Source organism: Micropterus salmoides, unplaced genomic scaffold (genome assembly GCF_014851395.1).
Source record: "Micropterus salmoides isolate LMB-PRFRI ecotype aquatic unplaced genomic scaffold, ASM1485139v1 Ms_hic_scaffold_2, whole genome shotgun sequence".
NCBI lineage: Eukaryota > Metazoa > Chordata > Actinopteri > Centrarchiformes > Centrarchidae > Micropterus > Micropterus salmoides.
Window position 1 is genome coordinate 20161568 of NW_024041150.1, and position 24974 is coordinate 20186541.

General features: G+C 42.0%; 1 protein-coding gene across 1 annotated transcript in view; it reads left to right on the top strand.

Annotated features, from left to right (window-relative positions):
- Nucleotides 1-2026: 2026 nt before the first annotated feature.
- Nucleotides 2027-24974, top strand: part of ppp2r5b (protein phosphatase 2, regulatory subunit B', beta) — a 45220-nt gene continuing 22272 nt past the window's right edge. The window contains exon 1 of the mRNA XM_038730636.1: nt 2027-3426. Coding sequence (XP_038586564.1) covers nt 3234-3426 — 193 coding nt within the window. The 5' untranslated portion in view covers nt 2027-3233. The remainder of the gene's footprint in view (nt 3427-24974) is intronic.

Here is a 24974-nt window from a genome sequence, read left to right on the forward strand (position 1 = left end):
ACCTTTCAGTCTTGTTAATAGATTATGTTTATTATAATTTAGACACGTGCTGTTGTAGAGTACAAAACAATAACAGAGTGCTACACAACCTCTGGTGATAGAAAATGAGAAGCAGACCAGCAGCGGGTTTTCCGCTGGTCCCCCGATGTTTTTCTCAGAAGGCAACCGGCTGAGCTCATCTGCGACACAACACTGAGGAGGAGGAGGGGGAGGAGGAACATAGCAGGAGAGAAAAGGGCGCAGGCGCATGGGATAACGCACACCCTTTAACTGGAATTAAGATTATAAGCATGGACTGTGTTTATGGTGAGAAGGAGGGTTCAAGGCTGGCAGCGCAAACACGCCAGCAAAACACACTCACTGCCAGCCAAGGTGTGACTTTCAGAGGGAGATGAAAGCGCGTGCATAATTGCGCTTTTGAGTGCGCGAGCTTCTCTGTGTGTGTGTGAAGGAGAGAGAGCAAGACAGAGAACAAGTGGCTTAGTGAAGAGAGGAACAATGGACGGGTATGGAACTTGATCCTTAAAGCCAACTACAACCCCGCGGACACGCACAAACAACACACGTACACGCGCGCGCTCACCTCAAATGGGAAGCGAGGAAAATGGGGGACAGGGAGGGGAGGAGTGGGGGAGGCGGGGAGTCAGACTGGAACACTGATGAGCGTCAAAGCGGCGCGCTGCTGGAGAAAAGGAGCGAATATTTCATAGCAGGATGAAACCGCGGCCAGAGGTTTGGCAGAGGGGCGCGAGGCACTAATGACGCATCTGTTTAAAATGAACCGGGTTTAAGAGGCAAAGCCGTGGCACATAAATAAAGGCAAATAAATAAATAAATCCATCCTATAGCGTCATCCGCAGTGAGGAGCCTCATTCCTCTCTCTCTCCCTGCACCACCTTAGGCTGAGGAACCAGCGACAAGCCGGGCAGAGTGACATAAAGGAGCATCCGGTCCCAGCTTTCAAAATAAAACCTTTATTAATGCACCTACCGTGTGATATTTTTTACGAAAACAAATAGCCCAAGTAGCTATGGCCAAGTGTGGGACTGACTAAACCTCTCTGGGCTATACATGTCATTCACTTTTCATTTTGTAGTAACTGTGATTTTGTAGCCTAATTCAAGTGCAAATTAATGCATATTCAATATATGGAAAACGTATCAAAGGGCCTCAGATCCAGAATCTGCTTTGCGGTTGTGTGGTAGGAGTTACGGTATGAAATTAAACAGGCTGTTTTCAGTCCACAGAAATAGTTTTGCACACGCTGAGAGTGAGGTAGCCCCACATTACAAGAAATAATGTTATAAAAGGACAGATCACAGAGACTTGGCAATCTTATCAGCTTAAATTCTAGATCAGCGTTTTGATAGCCTATAGCTTCAAGTTGGCCTATTTCCACCTTCTTTCTATGATGTGTACCTGCATGCCAGTGCCTCACTTCAGTGTCATTTCATTCAGTTCATAAGAAATCTTGTTATGTCAGGAAGCCTCACACTGCAGGCCCAAGTTTACCAACCTATCTGGGGACACTTTGTTTATGGCTAAAGAGGCCAGAGGAATGAGAGAGAAAATCCAAATTTCCCTGGACAGAGTGCTGACTTATTGTTGCTCGCCTACTTTTAGCTGTTTTTAATCTCTTTATGCTCTGTCTCTGTTGGTGGAAATAACGTCTCCAAACGAGTTGGATTTGCACAAATAGCATGAATGTGTGTTAACGGATTCAGGCTTAGGCTATAGGCAAATGTTTGACATCTTTGTCAATTGTATTTATGTCCTTTTAATTAAGTCAATTCAGTGATGCTTTACCAAATGAGCACTGCGTGCAACCGCCATAGTGACCCTCAAAAATCTCCATGGCTCACTGTGCAGCAACTGGTTAATTGTATTGCCATGAATTTCTGTAAACCATCAAGTTTTGTTTTCTCCAGCTCTTGTTTTATTTTGACAGCAGGGGTGCCTCATTTCCGGCATATTCCTAACTCAGTCCGTGCTTCTTGACGCAGCTCGCTGACGCGCTGTAGGACGACCGGATAACGGGAACCGAGAAGGGGGACAGAGGCAAAACGCGTCAGTCTGACAGACATAGACGGGGTGCTATTGTATAACACGGGCCTTCAGTTTTTTTCACTTGAGGCTGCTGTTACCAGGTGGAGCGCAACCTTTCTTTTGTTTTTCTTTTTTCTCCTTCTCTCACCGCGGAGGTAGAGACAGCCAGCGGCCGCTGGCGGAGGACCTGCACATGTCGGCGCGGTGAGGGACCGTTTGTTTCCCCGCCCTGATACGGCTGGAGGACGGCAGGAGGAAGAGGTTGTGTGAAGGGGGGTATAAACCGCGACGAGAACAACTCTCCACCTCTGACCAAAAACAAAAAAAATCAAAATAAGCAGGTGCGGCCGTTTCAGTACGGTATGAAGAGGATCCGTTAAAAACGAGCGAGAAGGACAACAGTGATGCGGCAGCCGAAGTGGGCCCAGATTGATGGTTTTATGATCATATCATCATCCACCGTCAGGACCGATCACTGATTTTATTGATAAGGAGCATCATCGAGGAGTATAAACTAGCCTATAGGCTAAACTGACCTGGGGTCCGTTGGTTTGTTTGTTTTGGTCTGGATAAGCAGGAGGAGATTCGTCGGTGCTTGAGTGCAGTGGTTTCTTTACATAAGGAGCTGTGTGAGATCAGTTATAGAAATAAATATCCACATACAGCCCGATGACTTAGTGTGTGTGTGTGTGTGTGTGACGCCAATACAGCAGCAGAGAGGCGTGCGTGTGTGCGCGCGCGCGCGTGTGTGTGTGTGAGGAGACGCGCCTGTCTGAGCATCATCTGGTAGCTGCACAGGCTACTTCTCCACGGGGATGATACACAAGTGATTTTTGATCTGTGCCTGAAAAACAGAAGATTCAGGGATGCTGCTGTTGCCTTTTCCAGTCCGGCTCTGATAGAGACTGCGAGGCGTACAGCACGGGACTGGGCATCCAGAAAATATCTCTCCTCACCTTTCCTCCGCCTCTGCTCCTTCTCCCCCCTTTATCTCTCCCCCCTCTCCTCCTCCTCCCCCCCTCCTGAGCGTCTATTCATACTGATCAATTGATAATTTGTGATTCAGAAAGCCACCCACTCCTCCATCCTCTCCTCCATTCACCCATACATCCTCTTAAACGCAACCTTTACGCACTCACACACGCAAAGGCACGCACGCACCACCGCCATCTACATCTACAGCCACCATGGAGACGACCAAGCTGCCTCCGACCAGCCCGTCCTCGCCGACCACCAGCTTCTCGGTACCGTCCGCGGAGAAGGTGGACGGCTTCCCGCGGAGGTCGATGCGCAGAGCCCGGCAGAGGAGGTCCCACAGCTCGTCCCAGTTCCGCTATCAGAGCTCCCAGGTGGAGCTCACCCCGCTGCCCCTGCTCAAAGGTGAGACACTGCTTTAAGGTAGCAGCCACGGGTCAATGTCAGAAACATATATTACAGTGACAGGCCTACCACAAAGGATGAGAAGTCCAAGAAGGTCACCATGAACTCACTAGATGAAAGTGAAAGCCATTTCCTGACTTTACATAAGACACCCATTGATCAGTAGCTCCACTGATGTAGGCCTAGTGTATTTTCTATAGATACTGTCCTCTGAAACATATTGTCCTCCCTGCCCTTGTCCGCTCTATATGAAAGAGGTGACAGCAATGGCTTTGATTTAATGTCTGACAAGAGCCAGTCTGTTTTTTTTTTTAAGGCCTGTTGTTGGAATATTCTGTTTCAAGGGCTGCAACTAACAATTATATATCATATAACAACAATTATTTCCTTTGGCTTGAATCATCTTGTCAATTAAATAACAGAACACAGCGAAAGATGTCCAGCCCAGTGTCCAAGGTGACGTCTTCAGATAACGTCTTTTGTTCGACCAACAGGCCGAGACCCAAAGAAACTCAGTTTACAATGATTTAACACAGGAAGAACAGCAAATCCTTCTAGCGGAGAAGCTGAGATGCTGGCTTTTATTTGGGCATTTCTGTTTTTACTGAAAGAAATGATTAAAATGGTATTATATAGGCTATGTTTTCTGTCACATTGAATGCAATGAATTGAAAAAATGTAGGCTTCTTCTGCACCTTTTGATATTGAAGAATTGAGGTTATTGCGGAAGCAGATGAGGATCAAAGTGAATAGAACAATTTCAGTTTTCCACATTTTTTGGAACAGACATAAACTCAACATGCTATCATGTTATCTCCAATACCTACCTACCGATATTTCAATATGCAGGTTTCACAAAAGAATTTACAACTAAGACAGAGTTTTTTTTAATGGATTATGAAAGTTAAGTTGTGTTATTTGAATAAAATATGCTAAGCATGTGTTTGTCCAAACGCTCAAGTTGACATTCATGTATGCAGCATCAGTGAGCTTGACGTTGGTCACTTACACACTCATTAAAACACAGTACCATCAAACGTCTGTGTGACTGGTTGATGGGGAAATGGGAGAAGCACCTCTCCATTATGAGGCCTCTTCCCTTGACAGACCTCTGTTGAGAGTAAGAGCTTCTTAACTGCCTCATTAGATACACCTCAAACAAAAATACACACAATACAAAACACACTTGCACAAATTGTGGCTATGTAAAGATCTTGACATTCACATGCCTCATAAAGGCAGTCAGAGCTGCACTACTTGCAGGTCTGGTGCCAGAGCTCTGATCCTAGAGCTGCTGTTCCAACACAGAGGCCACTTTGATCAATGTGAGCTTGTTCAAAGATTTTCTCAGAATGAAGGCATGATGCTGCAAGTACATGCAGGCCTGGATAGTAATAGCTACATTAATAAACAAGAACTGAAAGCGTTCATTGATTAATCAGTTAGTCAACTGACAGAAACCTAAACGGCAGCAATTTTTGTTTGATTTAGGGCAATTTATGAAGCAATTTTTTTCTGGTTCCAGCTTCTCAAATGTGAGGATGTGCAGGTTTTCTCTGTTTATTATAGTTGTTAATGGAAGAGCTTTGTGTTTTGGACAGTTGGTCAACAAAACAAGACATTTTAAGATGTCACCTTGGGCTCTGGGCAATTGGGTTGAGCAATTTTCTCCCTTTTCTTATTGATTAATTAAAAAAAACAACTGACAGATGAATCCATAATAAAAATAATCGTGATTTGCACCCCGAGGGTAAACATCAGCACGGGTAGTGGGCAAAAAGAAACGGACCTATCATGAAATGGTACTCACTGTTGGTAGAATTGCCTAAAGATGGAGAATGATGGCGTATTCATGGTTAAACTACTGTATGTGGGGAAGTCTGAATGAAGAAATCACGCATTCTTCCTCTTATGATTACAATTTTATTCATAAGAAATAAAACGCACCCTTGGTTAAATCAATATACTCAGAGGTTTTGCTGCTACTTAATCTGGCACGAACAGTAGCCTTTAGTGGCTAATGTTAGCAGACCTGACATCACTGAGTCAGTTCGCTGACATCATGGCTCTCCTATACGTGTGCTACTGCTACGCCACGTTTTAGCGCACTCGCTTTAACCCCTAAAAGATATTTTCTTGCTAGACTTTGTGTTTGGACTGTGAGTGCGCATCAGAGATGTCCGAATCAATATTTTTGTAGCTTTTCCTTCACACAGCAAAAAAGACCTTCACGTTCCTTCACCTTTTTCGATATTTGCTTTCTCAAGAGCTGTTCTATCTCAATCTATTTATCTGCGCCTCTTTCTCACCTTGCATGTCTTCTTTCTCTTTCTTTCTAAGACATTGTCACAGCTTGCACACGTCCCCATGCCTCTGCTCTGACCCCTCTTTATAAGGTTACTCCCCCTTTCATGTAGCCTGCAATCTCTTCCCATTAACCCTCTATGAAGAGAGGACCTCTCTGCTTTTAGAGATGGTATGAGGTGCGCGTTGGATGCGTGTCTGCTCTTACGTGGTTTTACACCTCATTTCCCTGGCTTCGACTTCCTTTCAGGCCCGTGAGCGAGGGGTGTGTGCAGCACGATGATGGAGGGTTTTCATTGCAACTTTACAGCCCCGTTAGGTTCAGACCTCTCTCTGTGCATATGTGCTGTAGCCTTCATAGACGGAAGTCCCAGTTATCACATGGCTGCTGCACCGCTGCGGCACTGTTTCTGGAACCCCAGGGGGAGCTGATAGTAAGATCCTGCAGCACCGGCGCAGGAGAAAAGCCTGGTGTGGGGAAGTCTGTAACGGCCAGTATGTAGGCCAAGTGTAGACAGACTTGTGTGTTTTGCCCTCCAGGGAATCACATTCCCATTGTTAATTTGAACTCCTCCCGTTAACAACGGCACATCTCTTTCACTTTAAGCCCTGAGCAAAGCTTCATTCCTGTTCACAGTTTCAGTCTGGATGTGAAACATAAGAGACACAGTAAGGCATGGCATATAACAGTGAAGAAGATGTGACAAAAGAAAAGGCGGGTAAGCAGCAAAGTAAAATCCACCATCCAACCTGGACCTAGACAACTACAGAAAATGTTCACAGATTACCGACTGGAATGCACTGAGCATCATAAATTGTTATCCAACAGTGTATCTGAAGGAATATTTTTCTTTGAAGTCACCAGTTCAGTACTTGGCAGGTTTTTTTTTCAGTTGGTTGGTTCTGGTCTTAAATTAATTGGTCAGTTGTTGTGCAGAAGTTTTGTGCATCTGCCATGTGTTATGTATGGGGTACGGTAAGATTTCAGTATAGCTAATCTAGCTTTTGCCCGATCTTTGAGATACTTATTTCCCAATCAGCAGTAACCTCAGTTGATCAGGATGCAGTGCACACACAGCTTGCATCTTTGCAGATCTGTCATCAATAGGGTGTGAAATAGATCAGCCTTTAAAAATAACTTTTTTTGTAAAAGGGACAACAAGACAAGGCACACAAGATGTTTTTGTAGTTTGAGTACATGAGGCAGGTTTATAGAAGTTTGAAAGAACAAAAACAAGTTCTGATCAGTTCCTCTGCTAAATGTGGCCCAGTTTCCCTAGAAGTCTCTAGGAACAATTCAACATCTCAAATGATTTCTCATTTGATTTGCTGGCAGGTGGACATAACATGTCTGGAAGTCAGGGTAGTGGATAGATGTGTAGTGTGAATCTTTAAAATGCGACACTGGACGTTTTCATTTACAACGAGACTTGTATCTCCTTAATGTTAATGTTTTTTGGGAACTCAGAGAATCCTTGTTTGAGCAGAAACTATGTAGTTTTTATTTCTCAAAAGTTTTTGGGAGGGTTGAAGTCCAAGAGTTTAAAAATGGTCTCATCTCATGTCATTCTTCAACGCTATTTGTAAGCAGCCCTTTTATTTGTGATAGTCAATCAAATTGGAAATACAGACAGCTGGAGCAGTCTGGTTCAACCCTTACGTAAGCAAACATCTGCCTTGCTGAACCCCCAGCAGTTTCTCTAAAGGGGTTTAGTGTCACATCATAGTAACATGAGTGTTTCCAATTTTTCTCTGCATACAGTTAGCTGTTATGCACCGAAGTGAGGTACAGCAGGCACACCTAAGTTGCAGTAAAGTACATGTGAAGGACTTTATTTAGGGAGCATGGATATGTTGATCTTAAGGTGAGAAACAAAAACTATCCTCGTGATGCCAAACAGTGAACTGATCTGGAACACTAAACCAACCAATTAAAAGACAGGCACGGATGGTCAAGGCAACCAATTAATCAAAAGATCGAGGGTGAAGGATACAGGGTCCCTGTAATCCCCTTTACAGTGTATTCATGCTAGGCCTGCAGCAAACACATACACATGAACAGGCTTTTCACCCCTTTCTGGACACTGTGTTCTTGGACCATTGCTGCACTCCAAACTGCAGTGGACGGTTTATGTGTATACCTGTGGACGGACATGTTTCAAACACAGAATTTATGGTGAGTTATTCCTTCAAGGTCTATTTCATCAAAGCACAGCGCCCTTCTAAAGCCTGTTTGGATGCGGAAACAGTTGGTCTTCTCTAAACTGCCAACCCAACCTGGCCTTTCAGCAAGCATTTGCGTTGTTTATTGGACTACCAACTTAACTCTTAAAAAATGGAGATTGGTCACTGTCTTTACCACTAGTAGCAGTCGCTACATTTCACGTGGTCTTGAAAAAATGTAAGTACTGCTGAGATTTTTCAGACATGGCCCCAAATGAGATGATGATTAAGTCACAGAGAGGCACCAGGACTCAATAAACTTAGTGTTTCTCTGGGACCATGGCAAATTGAAATATTTAATATCTCCTATCACACAGTTACAGAGCCACCAAGGAGGGTGGTGTCCAGTAAAGATGGTGCTGGGTGTTAATGGTTCTGGAAATTATCCCAGTAGAGCTAACCACTCTGGACAACTGAGGTACTGCTGAGAACAAGTATCAGGTTGTGTTTTGTAAAACATGCATTCATTGTGCCTTGGACGTGTTGATAAGATTCTGCCATGATGTTACCCTTGCTTTTATAATGGCATGAATTTGCCAAACTTCTGTAAAACCTAATATGCTTTATAGCTTATCATATCAGATGCTATTTGTTGTGGATTTTTCCGAGTTGATTATTGAGTTGGTCCTTGGCGTTCTCCTGGTTGTCCTCCTCCATGTCTTCAGTTACACTGCAGCTCTCTGTCTTACCAGAGAACAGGCTGTTTGCTCAGCACTCCTCCCCAGCTGCGATGCTCTCCCCTGGGGCTACAGACACCAGGCTTCCTGGTCATGGGTGTTGTGCTGTCGCTGGCAGGCTAAACAGACTAAGGTCACATTCCTGCCCAACATCTAGTCAGCAGATAAACAAAGTTATGATGAAGATTTGCATCTGGTTCACACAACAAAGACAATTATACACAAATGCGGTTCAGGACGATATTTCATTTAAACACAAGATGATTATTGAACCAACTGTCTCTGTCTATCAGTAGTAGAGGATCCTGCAAACAAGCAAGACTAGATGCTTTGCTTTTGACCTTGAGATATGATTGGTTTCAAATGCCTCGGTAGTTCATTTGTAGACCTTTCCACCTCTTCCTCTGCTGCCCTCTCCCTACACTGGATGTTAAAATGCATCTGAATCTTATCTGTATAATGAAAAACACAAGTTATGCACTCAGCATGCACCAAAGTCAGAATGCAATCAGCTTTGCCGAACCATTAGGCTTGCTTTTTGATTTGAGTTACAGTAAGGATGAGTCATCCAGGTGAAAATACATTCTACACAGTGTGACTGTATTTGTGAAAAAAAGTGTCCACTTGAGGTTTTTTACCTGTCATCAGCAAGGACGGAAACCTCACCACCACAGGTCAAAGTCATACATGTAAATGTCATGACGACAGGTAGAAACATCATTACCATAGAAAAATCATAGCAGAAGCAGCGTCGCTGTGTGTGGAAACAGCAACAGTGATTCATCAGTAGGTGATGAATAGGTAGAAATGTAATTACATCACTGCAAGTAGGAGCTCTGTCACCATAAGTAAAAACACCTTCACTGCAGGTAGACATATTATCACTGTGCAGAGAAATGTAATTACTAATACTAATGTGATCCTGATAGCAAATTACCATGATAATGGATGTAGTTTAGGAAGAGGTTTGACATTTGAGGGGTTTTACTATGTGGTAGATCAGTGATTCTATTCTGAGCAAAGTGAGAATGAAATCTTACTGAGGCACTGCATGATTTTATGCAGGGTGATCATGGGACATTTTCTGGTCTATCTTGAGATCTTGCAGCCAGCAGCTACCTCAGCAGGCGCTCTGAGAGAAAACACACAAAATAGACTTTATGCTCAGCTCGCCCTGTGGCACACTCTGCTGAATAGTTTTACTAAGCACACATTGCATTTTCAACTACAGTAAATGGTAAAGACCTAAGCTGACATGACAGGAGACCCAATACGTCAGACTGGTCATGGTGTACTTGTTTTATAAAGATATCCCCACAATGTGCCTCATTTCCTAAATTTAAAATGAGGCCATTAGTAAACATGTATCTGTATTTGGAAGTCACAAGATGATCATACTAAAACTATTCCTGTAAACTGTGTGTCACGAGAGAGGCTCTAGTTTTGTTGTCCTAGTTAAAAGAAAAAATTAATTTTGTCAGGCGCACCATCTGATCTGGAAAACAGCACCAGATGAATTTAAAAAAATCAAATTGTCAAATCTTTACCACAGCTGTTTCTTACAGTCAACTGTGGTGTTGGATTTCTTCTCATCAAAAATTTATACCTAGTTGTTTATTATCTCCCACACCAATGTGAAAGCAGCAGAGCTGCTGAACAGGAGCTGGCCTAATTGCTGTTTTGAAAATGAACACATTCTGCTCCAGTACGCTTATCTGGGTGCTGAATCCTCAAAACAGCAAAACAACAGAAAATCATTAATGGGAACGCATGCACATCAAGTAATTAATAGACAGATGTTTTATGCAAACAACCTTCAGCATACAAACCAACACCATCATGCAGGGCTGGGCCTAGTGCATTTGGTGCCCTAGGCAAGCTCCCTCTGGTGCCCCCCTCAAAAGACTTTCAAGGAATCAATTCTAAACTGCCCTACATCAAAAGTACAGCACGTAAATTTATCATAAACAATAAGAACTTATAGGAAATCAAATAAACAACTTAGCTAGCTCCCACTGTATATAGTATATTATGTATACAGTATATACATATACACTGAAACAAAAAAATACATGAGGATAATTATGCTTATAGCTAAAACTCTTTTCATTCATGTGGCACACCTGAGAAGAGTGTGAAATCTGTGCAATCAGTGGTGCAATCAGGATGAGCAGCAGGCTGTTCTGAAGATCCTTCAAGTGGTTCTGGGTCAATAAATATATAGAGAACACAAATGTATTGGCTACATTAGACATGGTGCAACATAATGTCTTTATTACATTAAATTATTTATTATCAGGAACATACATTGACACGATGTCTATGAAGATTCTCAGTCATCCAGGTCATAGTTATCCAACGAAGGTTTAAATCAAGGGCAACTGGACTTGGTTGAAGATACTGGAAGACGTTTCGTCCCCCCCTGGCGTAGACCCCCTCCTCTGTGGCACAGACCTGTATATTGGGGAGACTAAACAACCACTACACAAACGCATGGCTCAACACAGAAGGGCCAACTCCTCAGGTCAAGACTCTGCAGTCTACTTACATCTGAAGGACAGAGGACACTCGTTTGAGGACCACCAGGTGCACATTTTAGACAGAGAAGATGGATGGTTTGAAAGAGGTGTCAAGGAAGCCATCTACACCAGGGTAGAGAAGCCGTCATTGAACAGGGGAGGGGGTCTACGCCACCACTTATCCCCCACTTACAATGCTGTCCTTTCCTCACTTCCCAGGAAACTCAACAAACGTAACCTATTGGCCTCAGGTGAAGATACCAACGATGGTCGTTCAGTCTTGGCCACAGGTAGTCTTAACGACTGTAACGACTGTCGTCACAGCAACAAGGAACACTAACGAACCAGCAGTATCGATGACCCGAGATAACGACCCCACTGAGGTCAAATAGCTGAGTTTCCCTGCCAGTCAGTCAGAACTGAAGAAGTCCTTTGGATGAGGGACGAAACGTCTTCCAGTATCTTCAACCAAGTCCAGTTGCCCTTGATTTTAACCTTTGTTGGATAACTATGACACATTACACTCACCTGGGAGAGCCTTCACAGGCTCATCTGGCTGTTCCTCCTCTTCGATGCAGCAGGTGATGGTCCCAGATATTTAAGAATATAAGTATTAGCTATCTAAAATGGTAAATTTGATGCTAACAAAAATGTGTATTATCAACATTTTAAAAAATGATGTCGAAACAATTCTAAACAATTCATTTAATTATGGCAAAATGTGAATTACATACAGTACATGTACAGCTACATTCACTGTTTATACTGCTCACGCAGCTCTGTGCTGATCCAGCTCTGCACCTCGGTGCAAATTTAAATTTCCATGACACAATGAAATTGACGCAAATTACTGTAAAGTGAACTCCATGGCTCCATTAGCCAATTAGCAAGATGACATGATGTTAGCATGACAAAAAGCAAAGCCTTTTCATTTTCTTCAGTGTCTTGCTCTTCACATATAATGCTCACTAATTAACTTTAATTCTGGGCTCAATTTTGGCATCCCTCGTGGCGCCTTCAAATACTGCCTATGTCGCCTATAGGAAGAACTGCCCCTGCCAGCATGTCTAATCCTATTTTAACCAACCATCGGTCAACTGACACACCCTGGACAGGTCGCCAGACCATCGCAGGGCCACATATAGACAGACAACCACTCACACTCACATCCACACCTGAGGGCAATTTAGAGACACCAATTAACCTAGCCTGCCTGTCTTAAGACGGTGTGAGGAACCCAAAGAGAATCCACGCAGACAACATGCAAACTCCGCACAGAAAGGCTGGGGCAACCGGGGTTTGAACCCACAACCTTCTTGCTACAGTGTGTACAGTGCTAACCACTGCACCACTGCCCCCCTATTTTAACGAGCGAAAGAAATATCCATACATCAAAATGTACATTTACTTATTTAGCTGATATAGCCATGCATGATGGTTTCTGTCCTTGATGTTTCCATCAGTGGCTGTGAGCTGTAGTGGCTTTTCAAAGGGCTGCTGAGTGGCTTCAAAAAACTATGTCAGACCCTAAAGGATGCTGCGTGACCTGCATACCTGCACAAAACCCAGCCTGCCGGTTGGCTTCAGCATTAAAGAATCTCTAAAAGCCACGAAACACCCGGCAGAGATTTGATAAGCACTACAGTCAGTGTAATTGAATCAGGCTTTGTTGTACAGATTAACAGATGGTGAGTTGAACCAGAGTGAGATAAGTGGAAGAATTAAATGTTGTCAGACATTTTAGGTGAAGTAATAATGTGAAGTATCCCTTTATGTTCTTATACTCATTCTTAAAAGCAGAAAGGATGATTTCTATTGCAGACCAGTAGGGTTTCCTGCACTACAGCATGTAAACATTTCGCAAGCCTTCTGTTTCTATGCAATGACAGGAAATGCATTTAAAATGCTCCCACTGCTGTCTGTGAAAAAATAAAAATACACTGCTGCTTGTGTTTCATAATATACACAAAAATGGGCCATTTTAACAATGATGGGATTAGAAGGAAAACATGCCATCAGACATGAGTGTTATGAAATCTTAAAGACCACCTCATAAAATATAATATAATAAAATATAATAAGTGAGGGCATCATTTTGAGGACCTGCTGGACCAGGTTAATAAAGGTGGGAAAACACTGTAGCTGTTAACTGTAAATCTGATTTGTTCTGACAAAGTCTCACATTTCCTAAACCACTATTTAATTGAAAACCTCAAAATAAAATTTCATAAAATTCTCACTTTTACTTTTTCACTATGAAGGCGTGGTCACAAGACAGCAACATTTCCCATCAAAATTAAATAATTTCAATAAAATCGCCATGACCAGTGTGTTGGCCGGCAGGTCTGAAATAAATTGTGTCTTTCGTGTCAAGCCCAGCTTTGATGAACAAAGTTGACATGCAGGCCAATAGCAAACTGCCCTGACAATGACCCTTGAGGGAATGTGGAGCCGAAAGTAGAGGAAGCTATTGTTGCACATTAGCTGTATTGCGCCATCCGTTTGGATACAACCCTCCTTATGAAACAGGAGCTTGTACAAATACGCCATATGACAGTTAGCAACCTTGACTGGCTAGTGTGTTAGTGGTTAGCTCTGGCTACACAACCAAGCTAGAACCACATAGTTTGCGGAGACGCAAGGATGAAGTTTGCTGTGCCCTTTCTGGTTAGACCAGGCTTTTAGAAAATATGTATATTCTTATGTTAGTTTCATTGAGAAATGCTAACAGTGCTAACTGTGTTCTGTTACAGTTACAAGATTGTCGAAGCAAACGTATGTATGTTTGCGAAAAAACGTTGACACACATGACAATGATTGGATAGGGGTAAATGATAAAATACAGTAAAAGCAAAGTTGAGAAGATAAGTCCTTTATTAATCGCCGTAGGGGATATTCAGATTGACACAGCAGCACAGGAATGTAGTGTGATTTAAAAGAAAACAAAATATTATAAATTAGAGTTGGTAATCAGAGAGATTGGTGGGTGCTGTGCTGTTGTGGAGTCTGATGGCAGATAGTACAAATGAGCAAATAGGTGCTTTGAGGCTCGGGGCTGGATAAGTCTGTGGCTGAACGTGCTCCTGAGCTGCCTCAGCTCAGCATCGAGAGGAGGCGAGAAGTTGTCCATGATGGCTTCCCGCTTCCCTCTCATCCTCCTCTCAGTCACTGTCTCAAAACTGTCCGCTTCCATCCGCACTGAGCTGGCCTTCCTCACCCAGTTGATTGGCCCCACAAGTCCCGATGCCACCTCCAGTGCACACCACAGCAAAGGACAGGAAGGGAAGGAGGGCGGTGCTGTTAGAGTCAACTAAATGATCCAGCATTATTCATTTTACAGAAATATTAATTGCACCTAAAGTTTGCAAATATTAGGAAACATTATCCACCACAAGTTACTGGACATACAAGACCAAATAAGGCTGTAACAGCAAAACACCTCAGTGTGTAATTGAGCAAAGGTACATTTTATTGCTTTTGAATGAAAGACTTATCAGACTAGACTCATTTGTAGCAGGAAGACTGCATTTACTTTCTTTTTAAACTATTGTAGTATACTATATGCTGCAGACATAGTGATTCATTTGGTAAAAATAGCCAAAAGTAGCTGCTCTGACAAATAGCCCAACTCACATCATTTAGGTCACGTGTTAACCTGCATGAGAGGCTTGTTTGCTTATGTTTTCTTTGTGATTGTCCAGCATGTGTGTTTGTCCACATTATAATAATGAATGTACGACTGGCTCTTTTTTAAACATGCTGTTTGCTGTAAAACAGTCTCTTCCTCAAATAGATTGTATGTAGGAGACTGACTGACTGTGTGTGTTTGTGTGTGTGTGTAAGGGAGAGGCCAGCTGGATGGGCTTGGTGTTGGGTTACAAAAGGCATGGTAGTTTTTGCTCTGTGACTGTCTCAGATCAATTAAGAGGGAGGGAAATAGTGGGGGAGAAAGTGAGCTGGTTAAGGAAGAAAATGGAGTGGATGAGGAAAGAGGAAATGACTAAACATTAAGTTGACAGGTGGAGGAGTAACAGTGGGAGGAGGAGAGACGGTGTGATAAAAAAAATAGAGGATGCTAACAAAAATGTTAGGAGGATATTGCGGGCGAAGCGATGTAATGAAACGGCCAGCGATGCAATAACCACAACCACTGCTGTGTCACTGAAGAAAGAATCTTAAAGGAAAACACTGATGCTCGGGCAAATAAGCTCTGACTGAATCAATGCAAGATTCACCTCCGTGGGTGTTTGTTATTAAATATGCTCTTGTGGTACTGAGGCAGTGCGAAGCCAAGCAAACAAAGAAAATCAAATACTGGACATGCAGAGGTGACGTGTTGCCAATCAGTCTTGGAGGACATTGTTGAGGAAGATTTGTTTTAGATGGGATGAGATACTGAAAGCAGAAAATATGCGCATGTTTACAATGAATCACAACCAGCTTTTTAAAAAGCACGCTCAGAATTAAACAAGCCCCAGAAGATGGGACATTAATTTTTTTCATTCATCAAATTTCCTTGTGTGTGACAAGCAGCAGCAGCAGCAGCAGTGTGGAAAGCGCCGTGCCTGATGTATACGCTATGCTGCAAACCAACAGATTATTATTCCACAAGTGAGGGTTTCAAAGCTGCTAATCAAATGTTGAGGGTGTCTCCAGCTGGGATAAACTTCTCTCGTATTTGTTTACGAACAGTCTCCAATTTGTGTCTACATTTTGCACAGCAAATATTGCATTCGGATGATAATCTTAATATCTGAAAGTCATTCTGCGGTCAAGGAGAATTGGGATTTTCAGATAAAAGAGGACACATGTCCTGTAGCCGGTTATATTGATACTAAGATTCTATTTATTGATGGTGACTCTGCTGATTATAGGGAGAGTAAGCGACAATAAATTATAGACTACAGAGCATACAGATATGAACCACAGCCTGTAACACCCAGCTGGTCTGTGTTCATTATGCCGTGTGGTGGAAATGTGTATTATTAGTATCATTGGATTATTTAAAGATGGGCTTAGCGCGCCACTTAATCTTTTGCCATGACTTAGCCTTCTCTACTGCCTTTGTTAAAGAGAAAATGGGACTCTTCTGTCTATGTCTCCTTTGAATACAGCATGTTAAGACTTTCTGCCATGTTTTAAAATCCACCCCCTTTAAAATATAATGCTGTTTTTAGGCAAAAGGTCTTTAGATAGTTGTAGATTTCATTGTTAACCAGTAATGAGTTTCACTTCAATAATTGATACTTTTCAGATAGTAGCCATCGAAATTTGGAAAAAAAAACTAAACTTGTAAAGCTCCTTGTCTTCTAATAGAACAGAAAGATAGTTGTCAATTTAAAAAGTAAAAGTCTGCCAGTAAGTACAAACTTCCATCAACACTGAATCCAAGGACATCATTCTTGTAATTTTAGGTGAAATTGATTTCGACCCTGCAAGTATCCCGTAGAATTACGAGTTCAATCTTTTCCTTCAACAAAATAATCTTCAATAAAAAATAGTTAATACAGCTCAAGGTCAACGTTGTTGAGCTTTGTTGAGGAAGTTTGTCTGCGAGCACTCAACATATGAAATATGCTGAAATAAAACACTGACGGGTTGAAGATTAAAATATAGGCTACTGTACAATATGGAGACAGTACCTTCACACAGAAGTCAGAGGATGTGTCTGTCAGATGTTTAGTAGCCTGATCAAAGATAGACAAAAGGCACACCATGGTTAACAGAATAAATAACTGATAAATTATATATAGTTTTGGTTCGTACTATTTTACTTCACCGCTTTCAACCACATCTCACAGTTTTCATCGGCGAATCGAAGTTAGTTCAGTTCTCTTGTACAACCACTTGCTTACTTACTTAGCAGGACAGCTGATGTGAGATTACATTGTAAGGTAGTATGACCTTGAGTTTAAGTTCCATTTTTTATCCAAAGCGACTTACAATGGCTATATATGTCATATGAGTGTCTTGCTCAGGGTCACATTACTCACCAAAGGCATGTGTCTGCGCCATCGCCACGCCTATAAAAGTCCAATATCCACTCTTCTTTTAGCTCTGTTTTGGTCTTCACCAACTGGTAAGGGCAATGTCTGGCTTGTCAGCTGCTAATTGTTCCGCTATGTTCACCAGCTAGATGCTATCTTTTAGGTTAGGTTAGAAAGCACGAACTGAGGTAAAAAAAAAAAAAAAAAGGTTGCGTAAAGCCAAAACAAGGAGCTGAAGGATGCTACAATGCTTCATAAAGCTGGAACTGGAGTCAGAACTAATTCTGTATAGGTTTGTTCCTATAAGAGATTGTTTTTCCTTTGTGGATGTGCATTTTGAAAATATGTTTGCACAGCCATACTGTGTAAGGAACGGGAAAGAGAAGAGTAAAAGGCTTTAAGTGCCTGACCAGTCATTGCACTGATAGTTTACTGCATATAATAACATTACATAATAACATAGCTGCTAAATGCTTCATAATGTTCACCAGAGAGTGGCTAATTTTGTCTGTCTGCTGTTTGGTGCTGGACAGGCAGCATACAGTTTTTTTTCTTTTCTGAGAACAGCTGCCTGCAGCTGGAAACGAGGTTGATGAGAGCACAGATTGAACCAAAACAGTACAGTTGCGAGCTGTAAAAGTAATACCAACAAGCTGAAAGATGCTAAAACTCTCCGTAGAGCTGAGGGAAACTGCGGAGTCGGGTGATAATTTCTCTGTTGGGTCATCACCTTGAGAAAGAAAAGATATTGTGACATTTCTAAAGAATTAGTATCCAGAGCACACACTTCCATCGACACTGAACACAAAAAACACCACCACTGTCGTCTTAGTTGAGATCTTTTTGACCCTGAAAACATTCCAAATCCAGCAGTTGCAAAGCGGTCTCTCTTTTTGTTATTGTAGTAAGTACAAAATTTAAATATAATGAATTGTTCCTTGGCCCAAGACGAATCTGTCCACCAAATGTCATGAAAATCTGTTCATAATTTGGTGAGATCTCCTGCTGACAGGCAGACAGGCTGACTGAGAGGAATAAAAAGCATGACATCCTCAGCAGAGAACACAAAAACCCTCTTCCATCCCCCCTTATTTCTGTCAGTAGGATGGGCTTGATTACCAGTAACAGACACAACACATACAACTCCATTTACATGTTATATGCTAATACCCAGCCTGTCTCATTACCTCTTCTCGGTACCATCACCAAGTGAAGACTTCCAAGTATTTCCTGCTCTAATTTAAAGCAACAGGATGATTCGTCCTGTTCTTTCTTGGCAGGTAAACAGCTGTTTACTCTTCAATCATGGTGAAAATCTGAGGATGGGCGACGGGAGGGGGATGTAGTTAAGTCACGCATGATAGCATCCCTTCTCATTTTCCCTTTCTAATCAGGCTGTTCAGAAGCAGGATAATAGATAGTTTATTGTGCATGTTTCCTGTGCAGTTTGTGAAGTAGTAGATGTGTTATTCACATTAGGATTAGAGGATTAGATTATTCGGAGATGAACTTAAAGCGCGTCACTTAAACCCCTTAAGGTGATATTTATACTGCCCTGACTTTGATAGCTGCTGTAGCTCCCTTCTACTATTTATAACTGTCTTTCTATTGCTTTCCTTCTTTATCTGCCTCTATCCTCTTCGGTCTCTTTCTCCCCTTTCCCCTCCCTGCCCATCCCCTCTTCCTCTCTGCGTCACTGGGTCTGTGCATTGAGCATGAGTGGATGTGTGTGCGCTTAATGACAGAGGTGCAGAGGCGGCTTGGATGGTAGCTAAAACAGAAGCTGTCCTCTCTTTCTGTGACACACACACACACACACACACACACACACACACACACACACACACACACACACACACACGCACAGATACACGCACAGATACACTCAGCCCCAAACAGAATAACTGTTATTTAAAGACTAGAGCTGTACTCGCTCATTTAAGAGAGAGAAAAAGCCTTGGAGAGATTGATGGGTGGAGGGAAAGATGGAAGAGGTAGGGAGAGAGGGAGCAAGGGAGGAAAAGAAGGGAGGTACCTTGTGATGGAAAGATGAGAGAGAAGCAGGAAGACCAAGGAGATGATGTCATCTTTTAACCCTGCACCGCTCCCCTCTCCTCCCTGCTGATTCTTCCTCCTCTCCTCTCTCGGTGTCTCTCTCTCTCTCTCCAGCAGGACTATATTTAGGTTTGTGCAGCTGTTTATGCGTGTGTTTGTGTTTTGATGCCATTGCAGGGTGCTTGGCACTGCTCAGTCTCACATGTTACTGCTCCTTTTACCAAATCCATCCACCCCTCACTCCTTTCTCTAGCTAACACCATCTTTTCTACGTCACATGCTGTCTTTTCCCTCGCCGTGTTTCAGGTCGTCGTTTTTTCTTCATCTTCCTCATCTCTGTATTTACAGGATGAGTCTGGAGATATTCCATATTTTTCTTATTGTCAACAGATCCAGTGAACAGACCCAAAGTATTTTTTTCACTACAAACACATCATTGAGCAACTGTTTCACTGGGTGACATGCTCCTTCATTCTAATTACATTACTTTACGATGGGCACTCTAGTTTACTGTCCCACCACTCCTCCACTGAAAACAGTCCCTAAGATATACTTATTTACTCCTGTTTGAGTAAAGTTTCCTAAATAACACAGTGCCCAGCTATATTAGGGACGCTTGGAAAACCCCCCCCAGCAGCTTTATATGTGTGACCAGTTCTTAAAGGTTTACGTCTTCAATAGGGACAAATGGGCTTGGGCCTGAGTGGGTGCCTTTTGTCTTTTTTAGTGTGCTTTTCCTCTTCCTCATAAGTGGTATTTTGAAACAGTTTTCTTAAACACAATTTGGAGATGAAGCTCCGCGACCCTGTATGCATGGTTAAGCGGTTGACGATGGATGGATGGATGGCTGGAGATGAAGCTAAGAAAAAGGGAGAGGTTGAATCAGCCCACAGCATTTTCAGTGTAAATGCACGCTGTGTCTCAGAGCTTCTTTGTCTTGTATATGCTAAACAGATGTCTTCCTCCTTTGGGTTTCTACTGAGGCATTTTAATCATCTTTAAGTGTGTATTATAAAGGGATTCATATTGAATCCATTTATTTGACATTTTTAAAAGAAGAGCAGGCTGCTGACCTGAATCAGTTCATGCTAGTGGAGATTAGACTCCGCTAAATGTCTCGCAGTTTAATGTTTCCTTATTTAATTGCCAATAATATGATCACAGCACTCCTCAGTATCTGACAGCACTCCTCAGTATCTGAAAAAGTGATCCGGTAGCTTTCTAGACCGCATACAGTATGTGACCTGTCTTCACCTGCGTCCCTTTGGACTTGGAACAATGTGAAGATGTGCTATTGGACTTTTTTTTGGTCTTGTTACAGTATGAATTGGACTGTGTATTTTTGTTAACTTTCTCTTCATTTTTGGTTATTGCTTTTTTACCACCGACGGCTTCAATTGCACCCCCAGCCATCCGTGGAGAGGGAATCTCTGATTGAGTTGCCTCTCCAGAGGTTTCTCACATTATTTTTCTCACGCACCAAAGAATTTTTCACTCGCTGCTTAGACAGCTACAAGGCTAGGTTAGGAAATGTTGATGATGTGCATGTGTAAAACCCAATGAGACATTTTATGTACATTAATATTTGACTTTACAAATAAACATGAGTTGACATGCAGGATGGGCGTCTGCTGAAAGCTATGAACTCTTTTATGCCTTCCGTCTAGACAAAAAACAAATTTAACCTCCTCTATAAACGGCTTCCACTGTAAAACTTACGATGAAGTGCAGTGTACTTAGTTAACTGTTACACATACAATTCAGGGGTTACAGTCATTTTAAAGCAGTGCTAATTATATGTGGGCCTTTTAGGGGCAGTGGTACAAGCTGTAAACACGACACTGACATGTGATCACTTTCTAAAGTTGGTTTTCCAAATGTGTAAAAAAACATCCAGCAGACTCAGAGCAACATTAGTATTCATCTGGTTGTTTCTGTCTTCCTGGCAATAAGTCAAATACTTACTCTCCTTTTAGCCCTGTTTTATTTTACTGAGGGAAATTTCTGGCACTTTGGCTGCCAAATGCCCCACCATGTTCACCAGCTAGTTGCTTACTTTGCTTTACTCTGCTCTTTGGTGCTAGGCAGGTGGCGTCTGTTTTTAGCTGTCTGCATCTTGAAACGTGATTGATGGGAGCTTTGAGCGTGAACCAAAACAGTAAAGTGGCGCGTTCAAATCAAGTTAAAACCCTCCGTTTAGAGATGAGGAAAACTTCAGAGTCTGGTGATAATTCCCTTTGAGTTTGTTGTTAAGAGTGATCTCTTTCACATTACAAACAGTCAAAGGATCCATTGCTAATATAGAAATATTGATTAATGTAACCTTTAAAAGAAAAACGCAGACCTGTAAACTTTTCCGATAATGAAGAAAAAAAAGGTAAATTATTGTGTGGCTACATTATATGCCTGTTGTTCTTACTGACTGTTTGAACATGCGTTTATAATTGTGGTAATGTACCTTTGGTAATGGTGTGCCATGTTTACAATATGAGTTTTAATCTCAAGGGACTGTCTGAGTTAATAAAGATGAAATAAATTAGGAAGAAAAATTAAACTACATGCATTAAATGTTGCATTTTGGATGTTATAGTCACAGCTAGGCTTGTTACTCATTCAAAATGCTAAATTGGATTGTTAGAAACATGGAAAACATGAAAATAGTGAGTCATAAATGACTCTTGCTGTGATTAACATCGTATTATTCTAATCACTGCGCTGACATTATATTAAAAGCTGCTTTCAATGAATGGTTCTGGAGCGACCTGTGTTGAACTAATAATAGCACAGCCATGACGAAAACTAAAATGAGCTTCACTGAGTATTGCCTAAGTTTGGTTTTTACACTGCCTCACTGTGTGAGTTTGTGTCTTCGGAAATCTTTTCTACCTGAACATGACGTGATGATAGACCTGATATAAACCTTTAGCGAACAACGACACAGAAAAACAGCTTCAGCCCATTTGCTTAAAATATGTACTGTGGATCTGTCTGTGCCTGTCATATACTTTTCCTTTCTTTTTTGCTCTTTCATTTTCTTTTCCTTTCACTCTCTCCCACACTTGCTCTCACATGACCCGCCAAGTGTCTTCGTTCCTTTCATCTTCCCTCTCTTTTTCTCACCTCTTATCTCACTCTCCCAAACACACATACAGTACATGCTTTTTCTTTCCCTTCGTCTTTTCACCTTGCTCCTGTTCTTTTTTTCCCCAGTCCCACCACGTCGCATCTTCATACAATTACTCTCCATTAAAAATGGATTAGATTTCACCTTCACAGTCTCTACAGAGGGAGAACAGGAGGGAGGGAGAAGAGGGGGGGCAAAGACAAATCAGGAGAGTATGACGAAGAGATAGAAAGATGCAGATTAGGAAGGGAAAGGAAAACTGAGGTATGGGGAAATATAGGAAAGGATCGTACTCTAGAAGTTTTATGAGTGATGAAGGGTCAGGAGGATGAAAAGACTGAAGCTACAATTCTCACAAACCAGCAAAAAACCACAAATACAGAGGGGGTTTGTGTTCACCTTACAGATTCAGACTCACATTTGTTCTCAAAGCAAAGTCAGAAGAACTATTTCAACCTCTTAAACCTTTCACACTTGTTTTCCCATCACAAATAGTCCGAAAATTGTGTGAACTTGGCTGTCACATGTTTGTCCAGTCACTGAGAAATGGCTGCAATTCAAGAACAATTTGGTTGCTCGGTACAGCTCAATGGGCAGGCTCATAGATGTCAACACTAGATGCAAAATGGGCAAAAAGGAAGGACAAAAAACAAGAAGCAGACTGCGTTTCCAGGTATTCTGACAGTTTATACAAAAACAACACACATTTGTTTGCATATATAACAAGGAACAGCTCAGAGAAATAAATCTAGCCCCTAATAATGAAGTTGCAAATCATAAAATTAGGATCATAATCTTGCATTTAAGTTTTTTAGGTGTTTCCATACCACCAGCCTGGGACTTTATCAAACAGCAACTTGGGTGTTTCGGTATGTATCAGAGTTTAAACAAATCTGCTGGTGAATGGATACTCTGTCAGATCACCATATAAAGTATGTGAAGCATGGTTGGTCATAATTGATAGAATAAAAGGCCACTGTCAATGGTCTCAAAAGAGTGTGTGTCTTGTGCCTTGACACATCAAGTAAAGGGCAGCCCTCGTCTATTGTTGTGCAGCTCTGTGCCAAAGGGAGCAGATGGTCCTGGTGCGCCCACATGAGGTGAGGGGGTCAGGGGCTGGAAGAGCTCCAGTCTGCCCCCCTTACCGTTCCTGTGTTTCTCACCTCGTGGTTAAGCAGGGTTAAATCTAATCTGCTCCCGCTGTGTATGTGTGTGTGTGTGTGTGCGTGAGACCTTTTGATCATCCTCTCTCCAACCGCACAGCTAGTCTAGACTGCTTCCAAGCTATTCAGCTTTTGGTAAAGCTGTATTGTTTTTTCTGACAGAGGGAGATTATTTGTTCATGACTGTAAGTACACAGAGTAACCAGTACTTAAGGGGAACCTATATAGGGGCAAGCCTGAGATCACTAATCTCTTTGGGGTGGCACGGAGGTCGGTGTCTTGTTCTACAATTTTTTTTCTTTTTGTCATGGCGCTCTAAGCTTAGTAGTCACTATTTTTGGTCACCCACTCTTTTATTTATTTGCTCAGGCAACAGCGACAGTTCAGTAAGCACCACGCTTGCAAGTATAGTTTTACGAATTATACTTTAAGGGCTTCCTCTTTTTAGACATGCTTGGAGTATGGCCCTAGGGATGGCAATGTTGCTCTGTTGGTCGATCCACCTCTTTGGATGAATTCCATGAAATATGATACACGCATTCATGCACCCCTCAGGATGAATTTTAATCACTTTGGTGGTCCCTTAACATTTCATAGAGCATGGATGTTCACGGACATCAGCATGTTTGCATTGTCATTGTGAGCATGTTAGCAAAATGGGGGCATATAATATTAAAAATCTAATTGGCAGACATATTTGTAACAAATATCCCCATTTGAAAGAAAGGAAATGACAGCTTATAGTAGAAAAGCAACTTGGAATTGCAGAACCCACCAATATACACTATTATGATATTGTGCATGTGTTTAGTTTAGTCTCCACAATCCTGGGAAAAGGACAAGGTTAAAAGAAAAGAGTGATTCAAATTGTGCTGTGTGGTGGCCCAGCTGCAGTTTGTGGTGGCCACTGACAACTTCTTTACTCCGCCATTGAGTTTAACCCAACACAGATTGCCCAGTCAGGTCTAGTCTAGGCTATCAAGGTCATGTACTATACATACTGTGCATACACAGCATACAGCTGGAAAATGATTCAGAGTTTTAAACATATAATCAAAGAAGGTGATCTGTCTGTGATGTCTTTCCAGCTCACCTACTCTTAATTGTCATAGCAATTATGACAAACATATATCATGTTATGAATATACTGTCTGCTGCATTCTGCAGGAAATCCCCCTTATATTTTATGTGCGTTTTACCATTTATCTCAATATAGACCAGCATATTATATTGTTCAGAACATCTCATTTCTATAGGAATCTAAAATTGGGATATTTCACTACATTTAGTTATTGAGTCCATCCATCATCTTGTTATTCAGAACCAAGCATTCCCATTTAGCTGCTGTCAAAGCTTGTAACTCTGTACTTTGGCATTTGCTTCTTTTTTTCTACCCCCCCCCCCCCCCCCCCCCCAAAAAAAAAACAAAACAAAAAACAATTTGCATGATGCTTTATAGGCTGAGCTGGTAAGTTTCACACCCCCTCAGGCCCGTG